Here is a 12,183-nt window from a genome sequence, read left to right on the forward strand (position 1 = left end):
TTGAGGGCAGAGAGGGCCCCACAGGTTTGCCCTGGCTTCCTGTGAGGCTGTCGGCCTGTGTGCCAGACATGCTTATAGGGAAGGAAGAGAAGGTAGGTAGCAGTGTGTTTTGAACTTTTCTATAGATTTGAAGTATTTCACAATTCCTTAAAAAGAAGAAAGAAAAAAAAGAGTATCAACAAGAGAAATACGGAAGGATAGGGTAAGAGAGGCCCATGAAGTGCAGGTGGAGGAGGCGGGGCCCCTTGCCCGAGGTGGAAGCCGGCCACGAGCGGTTCCTGGACAGGATGCCAAGGGACACCACCAGCTGACAGGTGGCTTTAGACTGGCTGTTGCTGCCGCTTCCAGCACTGTCAGTACCACCACTTTGATGCCGTCATCAACAATAGCAGCTATCATGTATTAAGCCATTATTTCAGGCCAAGAGATTTACTCACCTAATCTTACTTAATCAGCCTTAAAACTGTATGAGGTAAGTATTATTGCTTCTATTTATAGGGGAAGAAACAGGTTTAGAGAAACCAAGTGACTTGCCTACCGTCATCCAGCTGGGAGTATCTGACTCCAGCCGCTGTGCTATACTGACTCCTTTAGCCTTTTTTTCCATAATTGCTCATTGGAGATAGTTTTATACTCTAACCCCTAAAGAACGCTTTTCAAATTGTAAGTCACGGTACGTAAGGGGGTTGTAAAATGAATTTAGTAAATAAAAAAGGATAGGAAAAAACAGAAAATATCAGAATTCATCACACTTAACTATCCTGAAACTTTTGTTTCTGGTATGCATGTGTGTGTGCGTGTGTCTGTGTATGTATACATGTGTACACGTACTAGTGAAATGTTACCTGGGAGAATGTATTTCCTACCATGGGTCACTGTCAGGAAGTTTGAGAGCTGCTGTCCTAGGGTGATTACAAAGAGCAAATAAACGTTAAAAACTTGTTGCAGAGCGCTTTGTAGACTCTGAACCTCCTTACAAGTTTGCATTATCATTATTTGACCTTGGAAACTGAAGCGAACAAGTAAAGAATGGCAGATAAGCATTGCTGTGCTATTACTCCCCCTGTCCCGTCGATCGCAGATAGTGCTAATCGGACTGTGCACGGGAGCCCGGGCTCAGCTCTGACACTCCTGACACCACGCTCTAGGCCTCAAGAGGGAAAGCTGTTAGCAGACTGGGCAATAGGCTGTGCACTGTTGGAGCACATCAGGGCCAGCGCGGGGTTATCAGGTACTGCTTAGCACTTGCACAGTTCCGGCTCTCACCTAAAGGCTGGGAAAACAGATGTGACCCCTAAGGCAGCTGGGGGAGTCTCTGTCTGAAAAGCCCCGAAACGGGTGGCTGCTGTCCCCTCTCCTCAGAGCAGTCCTCACTACCACCCTCCCCTGGAAGTGATTTGCCCCCTGCTTCTCAGAGGGTATCAGACCAATCCAGAGGCCCTATCCATTTTTCCTTGACACGGAGGTGGCAGGAGGCCCTCTGCCAGGGCCATTTTCCTTGGAACATGCTCTTTCCACATGAATTGCAATTCTTGAGGGACTACAGGGAACAGGAAGTGCCAGTCCCCCAACAACGGCCCTGAAGGCATGCCCCTCAGGAGATGCACCCCTTGCTTCTCAGCTGATATAGCTCACTCTTAAAGGTCACTGGAGGAACTGGGCCCACCCCGCTGCCTGCCCCCAGGCACCCAGATTCAAATTAGCTTGTGGGACTCTTTCTCTGCAACCTGCAAAGGATGCCTGTAGAATGGGCAGTTCTCTTAGAAAGCACGGCAGGGGAGTCCCTGCAGACCCAGGGATCTCAGGGGCAGGCCAAAGGTGCCTTCAGCGGAACGTGTGATACACGGGGAACTTTGTGTATGGATCATAAGTCAAGACTCGACCTGACCTCCTGGACTGTAGGAGGAAGAGCTCAGGCAGCTGGATTACCGATCCGGAAGGCAGGCTCTGGCTTGCTGTTTAACAGCCCTCCCAGGGGACGGGTCCCGTGGCCTCTGCTGTGCTGAGCTGAGCTCTCCAGCGCTCTGCCAGCCTGCCTCCCACGCATCTCCACGTTCATCAGCTGTAATGGATGGCTGGTGCCAGCAGAGGCTGAAGTCTAGGCCATAGAGATCTCAAGCCATTAATAATTCACTCTAGAGTAATGAACATAGCTGTACCAAGTCAAGAGCAGTAATAATCAAGTGACAGATCAATTTATTACTTCATTGTGTCAAAAGATAATGGTAGTCTTGAAAGGTGCAGCTTTCTCCCCAAAAGTTTCATAAGACTTAGATCAATGTGTTTTTATAAGTTCTAAAATACAATGGATCATTAAAAAGGAAATGAATTATGTTGGGTAGCCACAAGCCTATTTGTATTCAGAGTTGCTTATCCAAAATTACTGTTCCTTTTTTCCAAATGCCTTTAGGCATTGGGACTTGCAAATCAGAGTAATTATTGCTCATTAATTAAGTCTAAGAGATGGAACACAGCTCTAGACTTTGAAAAGGCAGGTTGGAATAGCTGAGATGCATTCCCCCCAAAATCATTAATAATTGAGGTTTTATGAGTAAGTAGCTTGGTTGAGAATAACTGTTTAATGTCTACACAGAAACTCCCATCTTTTAACACCTCAGTGAACCACTCATGCTTCTTCTGAGCCAGGCACTGTGCTCGGTGCTGGTGTTACCAGCTAAACTAGGCACAGTCTCTTCTAAGGCGGCAGTGGAGGTGTTAGCACCATGCAGTAAACACAGGAGCTGGCCAGCACTTCTGCTGTCCTTGCGGGGTGGAGGCCTGGGAGCAGAGGCTGCAGAAAGGACGGGAGCCGTGTGAGCTGTGCCTTGCAGATGGACGTTTGCCAGGCAAAGAGAGACGAGTAAGCGAACATTCTGGGCAGAGGAATGACACAGGCAGATAGGTGTGAAAGTGGATAGAAGATGGATAATGAATTGTAATTACAATGATCACTACATTCCCCACATTTAATGTGCACAGCAACCTCATGAGGTACATATATAGTATTCACCCTACCCTACACAGTTTTCTTCTTTTAAAGATGAGAAACCCAAAGTTTAGATATACTGAATCACTTGTCCAGGGACCAAGAACTGGGATGGCAGAGGAGGGTTTAGAGGTGAGCTGGGAAAAGGTATGCTATTTCCTGAAAGTTTGAACTTTATATTAAAAAAAGTAGAGCCCACCAAGGGTTTATAATCATCATCAGAACAATCAACAATGGAGGCCTTGCTGAACACCTTATGTGCGCTGTGTCGTTGCGTTCTCCCCTTACCACCCGGGGAGATGCGTGAGGCCATGGTAGTTTTCAGCAGAGGGATGGCTCTATTGGAGTGAAGTTTTAAACCCTAACAGGCAGGGTAAAGCTGAACCTGCAGTTCTAGTCTGGGAGCCCAGTTAGGAGGCCACTGCTTCAGTCAGAAGTGGTGTTCAGAAGCATGATGGTGAAAAATGATCATCCTCCAAACCATATATTTTTATGCTGGTCTACAATTTAGAAGTGCTTTCATACATAAATAGCTTGTTGATTCATTTGCACAAGGGACTGTCGTGTCAAGAGCTACTGACTTGGTCCTTTTGTGGGGTGAAGGACAAGGGCATGGGATTCACTTCCTGTGCACAGAAGTGCGGCAGCTGAAAGTTGTGGTACGAGCAGCTTGGAGACATGCATGCTTGCCGACCAGAGCGCAAAACCAGTCTGTCTTTGCCCCTTGCCAGGTGAGAACTTGACCATCAGCATTCACACTTTCAGACTAGGAACAATGTCCACTTCTGGGTAGAATGGAAAACTATAAGTGAAATCAGGAGATTCGGCTAAAACTCAAAAAATGTTAAATCATTCTTATATGAACCAGAAACAGGCCAGGCTATCAGGGATTGGAAAGCAAATTCTCTTCCTAACGGGGTGTCCCACAGTTAAAGTTTCCTAGACCTAATCACCCCATGGCCCTTTCAGAGGAGATTTTATGAAATTAGACTTGGAGCCCTAGGAAATTACAAAAGAGTGCACATTGGATAAAATTGGTTGATGCAGTTTTGTAGCCAAGGTTCAGTTTCAAAACCAGCACTTGAGGCAGTAGAGTCTCTCTCTTCTACCTACAAAATAGAAGTATCCAAGGAGAACAGTGCAGGCATTTACAGAATCGTGTGAAAAAATACTCAGTATAAATAGCCCTAAATGCTAGGGAGGTATGTCTGTGCAAACTGCCGTCCCTGCCCACTTTGTCTCTAGTTTCTAGTAATGAATAGTTTCCTTTTTCTAACAGGTGATTTAGGGAAGCCCTCAGTATTTTCTTAACAGTGCTGAATGGTCTTAACTTTTAACCTACTTGTTGTCACTAGATAATTTGTATACTTTTATACGCAGGGCCAGCAGATGAACAATTGCGTTTTATGGCTAGGTCATAGTGGCCTGGGTGTGGAGTTCAGAGATATGTTTTGAGAGGTTGTTTATCCAAAAATAGGCATTTGTATTTAGCAGAATACTCAGACCCAGCTACCACTGACCCTGTGTGTTCCTTAGATTTTGAATATAACTGACAATATATAGTCATGTACCTAGATATACATAGTGTGCATTTTTATTGCTGTTTATGCCAAATGTTTCACTTAATGTAAGCCACTTGTTTAATGTGATAAACTTTTTAATACTTTGAGCCTAAAGTGCTGAATTTCCTAAGATATACCCATTTTAAAAATTAGGTCTCTTTTATGCCTATGTTTGCAAATGTATTAACACTGTCAAGAGTTTTTATATTTGCGTGAGAGAAAACACCAATACCACTGGTTTAAGCAGCAGCCAAGTATAAAAATGGTAACTAAGAGGGATTCCCTGTTACTGGATTTGCAGAAAAGGGATTCAGACGTGCAAAGCTCACATTTCGGGGGGCAGCTGCTCTGGTTGGGTGGTGGTTTTAGACAAAATGGAAATGGTGAGGAGTGTCATACCCAGAAACAGCAAAATCCTGAATACTGAAGATTTCTGAAACTGAGAAGACGACGAAAACCTGAGTAGAAAAGTCTCTTGGGACTCCAGAGGCACCCGGAGCTCTCCCGAGGTCTGACTTCTACCACAGGAGGAAACTAAAGATAGGAAGGGTCTGGAGGCCAGCTGTCCCCTGTCCACGGTTTTCTCTCATTTGCATCTGTTCCTTTGCTTCCTCGCAGTGTTGCAAACAACCATAAGCAGAATTTGATGACGGTGGCAAACCTTGGCGTGGTGTTTGGCCCCACCCTGCTGCGTCCACAGGAAGAAACCGTCGCTGCCATCATGGACATCAAATTCCAGAACATCGTCATTGAAATCCTGATAGAAAACCACGAGAAGGTACTAAGTCACCAGTGACTGTGAGGGAGGAGCTTGGGAAGCTGGGTTGGGATTGGCCTTCAGGAGGGACTCGGGTTTGCGTTGCGAATGGCTCCTGCGCCCAATGGGGTGAGCCAAGGTGCCGGCCGTGCTGGGCGTGCTTGTGGCGGTGGTCATCTTGTGATGGCAGCAGGGGCGCAGTGGTGGCTGTGGTGGCAGGAGTGGCGGGCGATATTTATCGAGCATTTCTTCTTTACCAGGCAGGAAACGTGCCAAGCACTTCATATATGTTGGCCTTTTATCCTCGCAACAGTCCAGTGAAGAAGGTTCTCTTATAAACCTCATCTTGAAAATGTCCCTTTCCTTTTGTTTTACTTGGTGTTCTTCTTGTGAAGACATGAGTTTTTTTCTATTTTAGAAAAATAACCTATTTTCGTCTGTGTTGGAAGTATTTTTCCTAATCTATAGTTTGCCTTCCAATTTTATAAATGGTGTATTTTTTTAATACAGTTCGTGTGTGGGAGTGGGGGTGAGGATCTGTCTTTCCCCTTAGGCTTGGGGTTTCTGGTCTTTCTCAAGCTCCCCCTCACCCTGCATGAGGAAGGACATGAACGCAGGTCCCAGCATCCCTTACAAACCTGAGGTAGGGGACATGTAGCTTCTCGCATCTGCCCCACCTCCGTTCCTACTGGCAAATCCCTGTGAAGCTTCTCAGATCCTGTAGGGTTCCCTGCGGCACCATGGGGCAGCTACAGTGCTGGTCAAAAAATGCTGCTTCTCCTAAATAAAAATGACCTAGAATGGTGAATTAATTGTGCTAGATGACCTGCAAAATAAAGCGAGAGGCAGGCACTGATAATGCGCTACATCAGCCATCATCATCTCCTGTCTGGATTTCACAAGAGCCTCCTAATTTGTTTCCGTGTTCCCACCCCTTGGCCTGTCTATTCTGGTGTCAGTCACCAGAGTGAGATTTTTTTTTTAAATGTTAAGTCAAATCATATCAGTTTTCTGCTAAGAACCATGCAGTGGCTTCCCATTTTACCGAGTGAAAGTCAGAGCCCTTTCAAGAACTGGAAGGCCCTCCATGGCTCCCTTTCCCCTCCGTCACTCACCTCCTCTCGACCCCCCCAGCCCTGTCCTTGGGCTCATGCCTGCGGCCGCCCTCACTGCCTTCTCTTCCCTGCATGTGCACGTGCACGTCCAAGCCGGTGCAGTTGCTGCTCCCCGTGCCTGGAACACGTCCTCCATAGCTATGTGGCAGACCTCCTCATCTCTTTCAGGCCTTCCATGTTAGGCCTGCCTAGATCTCTCTGAGACTGCGGAGGTCCCAGCTCAGCATTCCCCTGCCCCTGGGTCCTGCCTTCGCCTTCTCCGTGGCACTCACCACTGTCTAGCACCCCTGTAGTTTATGCACTGAAGAGGTCTGTTGCCTTTCTGACCTCCGCTGGAAGGTATGCTTCATGAATGCAGGGACTCGTGTCTGTTTTGTCCACTGTCCCCAGTTCCACTGTAGGCATTCAGTATGTATGTGTTGGATGAAAAAGTAGGCTCCTGTGGTAGCCAGCCTCCAAGCGGGCACGCAGGGGCCCTTGTCTCCTGGTCTTCACTCCCTTGTGTAGTCCCCTCCAGCTGGGAATAGAGACCCCAGTGGGATCACTAGGATATTGTAGAAGTAATGGACGGTGACTTTAGAGACTAGTCATGAAAGACCTCGTGGCATTTACCTCGGTTTCTGGACCTGCTTGTTCTGGGGGAAGCAAGACGTGGTGCTGTGAGGGCAGTGATCCCGTCCTGTGGGGGGAGGAAGCTTCCTGCCGACAGCCGGACTCGGTTGCAGCCGTGTGAGTGAGCCCCTGTGGAAGCAAACCCTCCGGCCCTGACCAAACCTTCAGAGGAGGCAGCGCCAGCCGGCATCCCAAGTGCCACCTCGTGAGGGACCACCGGGCTGAGCCTCTCCTGAACTCCTGACCCACGGAAACTGGGAGAGAGAATGAGTGCTTTAAGCCACTAAGTTTGAGGGGTGACTGCTAATGGAGCATTGAGAACTCCTGAGGAACTTCTGAATGTAAACTTTCAGAGTTAAGAGAGGTGTCCTGGGAGCTGCGTATGCACCAGAGCCTCCCTTTTCCGCGGTTAATGAAGAGACATGAAACCAAGTGATTTGTCTGAAGAAACTATCTTCTCTCCCAAACTTTGGACCTCTGTCCAGCCACCTCCCTCAAACACGGTAAGTCAGGCAGAGAAAAAGCTTATGTTATATATGATGAAAATGAACTTATAAAAAGGGAATATAATTGAACAGCAATTCGTAATGTGGTTTATAGAGGACAAACCACTTGGATGCAGATGTGCCATCTCTTACTAGTTGTGTGACCATGAGCAGATTTCTTAACTTCTTTATGCCCATAAAAGTACTTTCAGGACAGTCCAACTGCTGTAACAAACAACCCCAAAATATTAGCACCTCAGGTCAGTAAAAGCTTCCCTCTTGTTCACTGACAGTTCACCTGGGTGTTCGGAGGGTAGCGTCCTGCCGGGCGACTCAGCAGCCCCGGCTCCTTCCAGGCTGTAGCTCTGCGTTTCCGCCCTGCAGAGCTCCACAGTCGGCCCGGTGGACTGGGGAAGATGTATGGACCACGCCCAGAAGAGGCCTTCCTTATTTTTTTCCAAATTCCATTGGCCAGAGCCCAGTCACATGGTGCCATCTAACTGCAGGAGAGTCTGGGAAAGCCAGCTGACTGTGTACTCAGGGCAAAGGGAAACAAGTTCGGTGACCAGCTAGCTGGTGTGCCACATTCCCTCAATCAGTTTGTTCCGAGCATGTAAAGGACTTAGTCAAGAATCTGGCATGTAGTGAAGTTTAGTAAACTACCGCTTTCAGCAGTCTTAACAGAATTCTCTGAAAATAGAGCTCAAGTCCATCTCTGCATGTTGAATTGTCCATCTCCCTAAAATAATCCTTGTTATGACCTAATCTTTTCTTAAGTAAGATCATGGTAAATGTTGAGGGAGATCTCTAAGGAGGAAGTAGTTTATGGTTCATGTCCCGAAAGGGCATATTTGAGCTCACAGCCAGCAGCACCGAAAGGTTTTGAACTGTAACTGCTTTTAGTGTCCTTGGGCCTTCAAACCCAGGAAACATATTCAAAAGTACCGTGACAGAAAAAAAGGACTGGATGCTGTTAATAACATATTGAAACTTGTGTATAAACAAGCAGCCATCCTGCCTTGGGCACAAACTGTAGAAATAGACATGAAATATGAAATGCATGGCCAGACCTGTAAGTGTGTGAGCAGATCTGGTGAGAACACGCACTGGTTCGGTGGATCATAGACCATGTCATCACTCCCTGCGGTGTGTCTGGTGACGTACACATCAGAAGAGTATCGCGGTGCTTCGTTTATGTCATCTGTCATTAGTCTGTGCTGAAGAGTGGGGTGATCACGGTGAGATGTCTGTTCCTGTGGGAACCCATGGAGGCACACGACTGAGAGCATCCCTGGGGGAAGGCTGTGCCAGGGCACGTGGCTCCAGTCCCGAGGGAGCTAGTGTACCAGCTCGACACAGGGTTCTAATCTGGGGTCCTGGATAAGCCTGAGTTGTGTGCAAGTCCTGTATGCTTACATTGTTCTGTGAGAAAGTCTTTAAAAAATGTCAGGTTTGCCTTTGTGGTAAAAACAAGTGACAGGCAGCTCGACTCCTCTTTAAATGTGGCCGCAGGCCTGGTCTGGTACAGGGTCAGCAGAAGCTGCCCCCGCCCTCTTCGGAGAGCCGTGAGGTACACCTCCAGGAATCCTCAGCACTCACGGCCGTGCTCTGGCCCTGGCTTTCTGGAGGCAACTTTGGATGACTTGCCTGCCGAAGAACTCAACTTTCACTGTCAAGGCCAGAGCATTTTTATGTCTTCAGATGAATATTGTCAGAGACTTGTTCTTTAAAATCCACAATATTAAGATCTTATGTAGTATCTTAGTTAACAGTATTTAATGAGCATTCCCTTAGGTTTGGCTATAATTTTCTAGAAACACACACACACACACACACACACACACACACACACACACACACACACACACGTCCATGAGTGGCTACTTTTCTAGCTTTAATGTCAGAAGTCGGACAAAATTTGAAACCCCACCCACTTGAAGGACTGCTTTCCAACAGCATCTACTCACCCTGTCCTCCAAGAAGCATATGCCCTCTTGCTTGAAATAAGCCATAGTATAGTTCTTAAACATATGTAACCCAGAGTTATTAGCATAATCTTCTCCCATCTTGTTAAGAACAGTTTATAGAAGGTGTTTACTTTGGCCTTGGAATAAAATTGGGAGGAGCCTAGGAGTAAGTAGAATACTGTACTCAGAGAGGGTAAAGGAACTCAGGCCTCTAGCTGTTGGAGCCACTCGGAGACAGAGACACACACACACACAGAGAGAGAGAGAGAGAGAGAGAGAGAGAGAGAGAGAGAGAGAGAGAGCGCCAGCCATGAGATGCTTGTCTCAGTTATCTACTGCTTCATATCAGATCATCTCCAAACCTAGTAACTTAAAAACAGCAATGATTTTTTTGCTCACAATTCTGTGTGGCAGAAATTTGGGGAAGGCTCCTTTGTGTCCCATGTGGTACCAGATGGGGGTGGTTTGACTACAGCTGAAGGAGCCAAGTGGCCTTACTGCATGTGCTGGGGGCCGTGGTGCTAGCTGCTGGCTGGGACACCGGTGGCCCCCCCCATGTGTCCTCGCCCTCTCTGTGATCCCTCAGCATCCACCTGCTGGGCCAGACTTTCAGGAGGACAAACACAGAAGCTGCAACACCATTTAAGGCCCAGGCTTAGAATATACAAAGTATCACTTTAGCCGTGTCTGTTGGTCAAAGCAAGTCACACGTCCAGCCAGACAGAGGGGCAGGAACTAGAAGCCCCCCTGGACCGCAGGCGTGGTGTGCACGTGGAGGCGTGGGCTGCCGTCTTTGCAGGTAGTCTGGCACATGCCTCACTCCGCGTGCTGGCCGGCTTACACTGAGTTCCCCTGCGAGAAGACTTTACTTTCTTATTAGTGGCTTGCACTAAACACAGGCAACTCCTCAGCATTTCCTACAGAAAGTTTCTCCTCGGCACTTCCATCTGTTATGCAACCAGAAAGCGTCAAATATTTGGAGGACAAGTTCAGTCCTCAGATACCCTTTGTAAGCCTCATCAGTGTCTACAATGGGGAAAACATCTTTGTCTTTAAAATCGACATTTAAAAGCAGGGGGGCAGTGGAGGGGATGCTTACTAGCCAGAAAATTCAGTTTCTTTGATCTGATGAAACATCTTTTTTCAAGAGAAAGAGGCTTCTGTGTTTTAACTGGCTGAAGCCAATGGCTGCCTCTCCCCCTCCTCCCCTTCTCTCTTTCCTCCCCACTCCTTGTTTACTAAGGATTAATACTAGATGTTTAGGCCAAGGATTAAAAACAAAGATGGACTCCTTTCTGTTATCACTGGCACATCGATACCCCCACCCCCAAGACAGCACCTGTCTGTCCAGAAGCGCCCCCTGCCAAGGGCCTCTTCACAGGGACTCACCTGTCCTCCTGTGCGGGAGCCTTAGTGACGTGTCGCACAGGCCTTCAGTTTGGTCACATGAAGCGCACTAACCACATGCTTACCCTGTCTTGTGCTCCAGAAACTGTGTCCTTCGCCTCCCCCAACAGACCCTGGGAGGAGAGAAATGTTCGGAACCATTGTAGGAAATAAATATCCCAGAGTAAGTAGATGGAGAGAGGAAAACCCAGAAGATACGAAGTGTGTTTGGGAGCTCAGGGTGATTTCCTTTCTCCATGAGGGTGATACGTACTGATTTATTCACTCAGATGAAGGTAATGGATCTTTTTAATGTACATTGTCTAGCTGTAATAATAATAGTAATAGTAATTACTAACTATTATAGCTTATTGTCCACAAGATACTGTGGTAAGCAGCTTTATGTACAGCATATCATTTAGTTTTCATAGCAACACTATAAAGTCAATATTTTTAGTTCATATTTTACAAATTATGAGCCAAAATTGGCTATAGGAGGTGGAGTAAGGTCCTAATGGCTTTTATTTGGTTCTTCTTGCCAGACTTCCTAAAGGGAGTTATAGCTCATGGCATACAAATGATGTGGTGCAGAGAGTTTGAGAAGCAGCTTGCTAGGAGGGGAACAGGGCTGAACCTGGGACTGCTTTCCGACCAAAGCTATTAAATCTTTTCCAGTTAATCTCTGATCAGTGAATTTATTAAGCATCCACTATTGGCTAAAGACAAATAAGACAGGACCGTCTTCCCAGGGCCCTCCCCTTTCATCGGGCGTACCTGACCACGGCACACGTGTGCTGAGTGACATCCCAGAAGGTGAATGAAGTGATGGCATCACTGAGGAGAAATAATTCTGCTGGTCCTGGGTTCTGGTGGATAAACGCACATTTCCTAGGAGACAGGAGGGGCAGCCTTCCAGGGGGAATATTAATCAGTCAACATTAATCAGTTATGTGTGTTAAAATGATATGGTTGTAAAAGGGCTGTGGGTTAAATATTAACAAGAGGTGGGAGATGATGCGATGCAGTTGGATTTAGCCCGTTTGGCCAGGGTCTTGAATCTATGGAAAAGGTTTTGCATTTACTCCTGAAAAACTGGAGCTTTCAGAGGTTAGGCAGAGAGGTAAGATGATTATATCAGCACTTTAGAAAGACATCCCTGGAAACTGAACCAAACTGTTCTCTGATTATTGATATTGAAACCTCTCATTAAATAAATAACAAAACCATAGCATTGATCATACTGTTGTAACTTGTGGCTGTATATATATTAAAACAGTCTTGCAGGGCAACCTTTGACCTACAGCCTTCACTCA

At 46.9% G+C, this 12,183-nt stretch overlaps 1 protein-coding gene and 1 long non-coding RNA gene across 10 annotated transcripts in view; one reads left to right on the forward strand and one right to left on the reverse strand.

The window, feature by feature from the left end:
* The window catches only part of ARHGAP26 (Rho GTPase activating protein 26), a 404,986-nt gene that overhangs the window by 298,336 nt on the left and 94,467 nt on the right, over nucleotides 1–12,183 (forward strand). For all 8 annotated transcript variants that reach the window (XR_012125172.1, XM_073221874.1, XM_073221875.1 and 5 more), the window contains exon 18: nucleotides 5,167–5,326. Coding sequence is in view for 7 of the 8 variants with exons in the window: in XM_073221874.1 (XP_073077975.1) it covers nucleotides 5,167–5,326 (160 nt within the window). In the remaining variant the exon portion in view is untranslated. The remainder of the gene's footprint in view (nucleotides 1–5,166; nucleotides 5,327–12,183) is intronic.
* Nucleotides 484–8,308, reverse strand: LOC118971977 (uncharacterized). 2 transcript variants are annotated; one of them, XR_012125173.1, is made up of 4 exons: nucleotides 7,816–8,308; nucleotides 7,033–7,161; nucleotides 5,944–6,085; nucleotides 484–2,873 (listed from the first exon to the last, which is right to left on the reverse strand). It is a non-coding gene; the product is annotated as an uncharacterized lncRNA (long non-coding RNA). The 2 variants fall into 2 exon arrangements; XR_005060726.2 differs by having other exon boundaries at nucleotides 7,773–8,308.

This window comes from Manis javanica, chromosome 14 (assembly GCF_040802235.1).
Source record: "Manis javanica isolate MJ-LG chromosome 14, MJ_LKY, whole genome shotgun sequence".
NCBI lineage: Eukaryota > Metazoa > Chordata > Mammalia > Pholidota > Manidae > Manis > Manis javanica.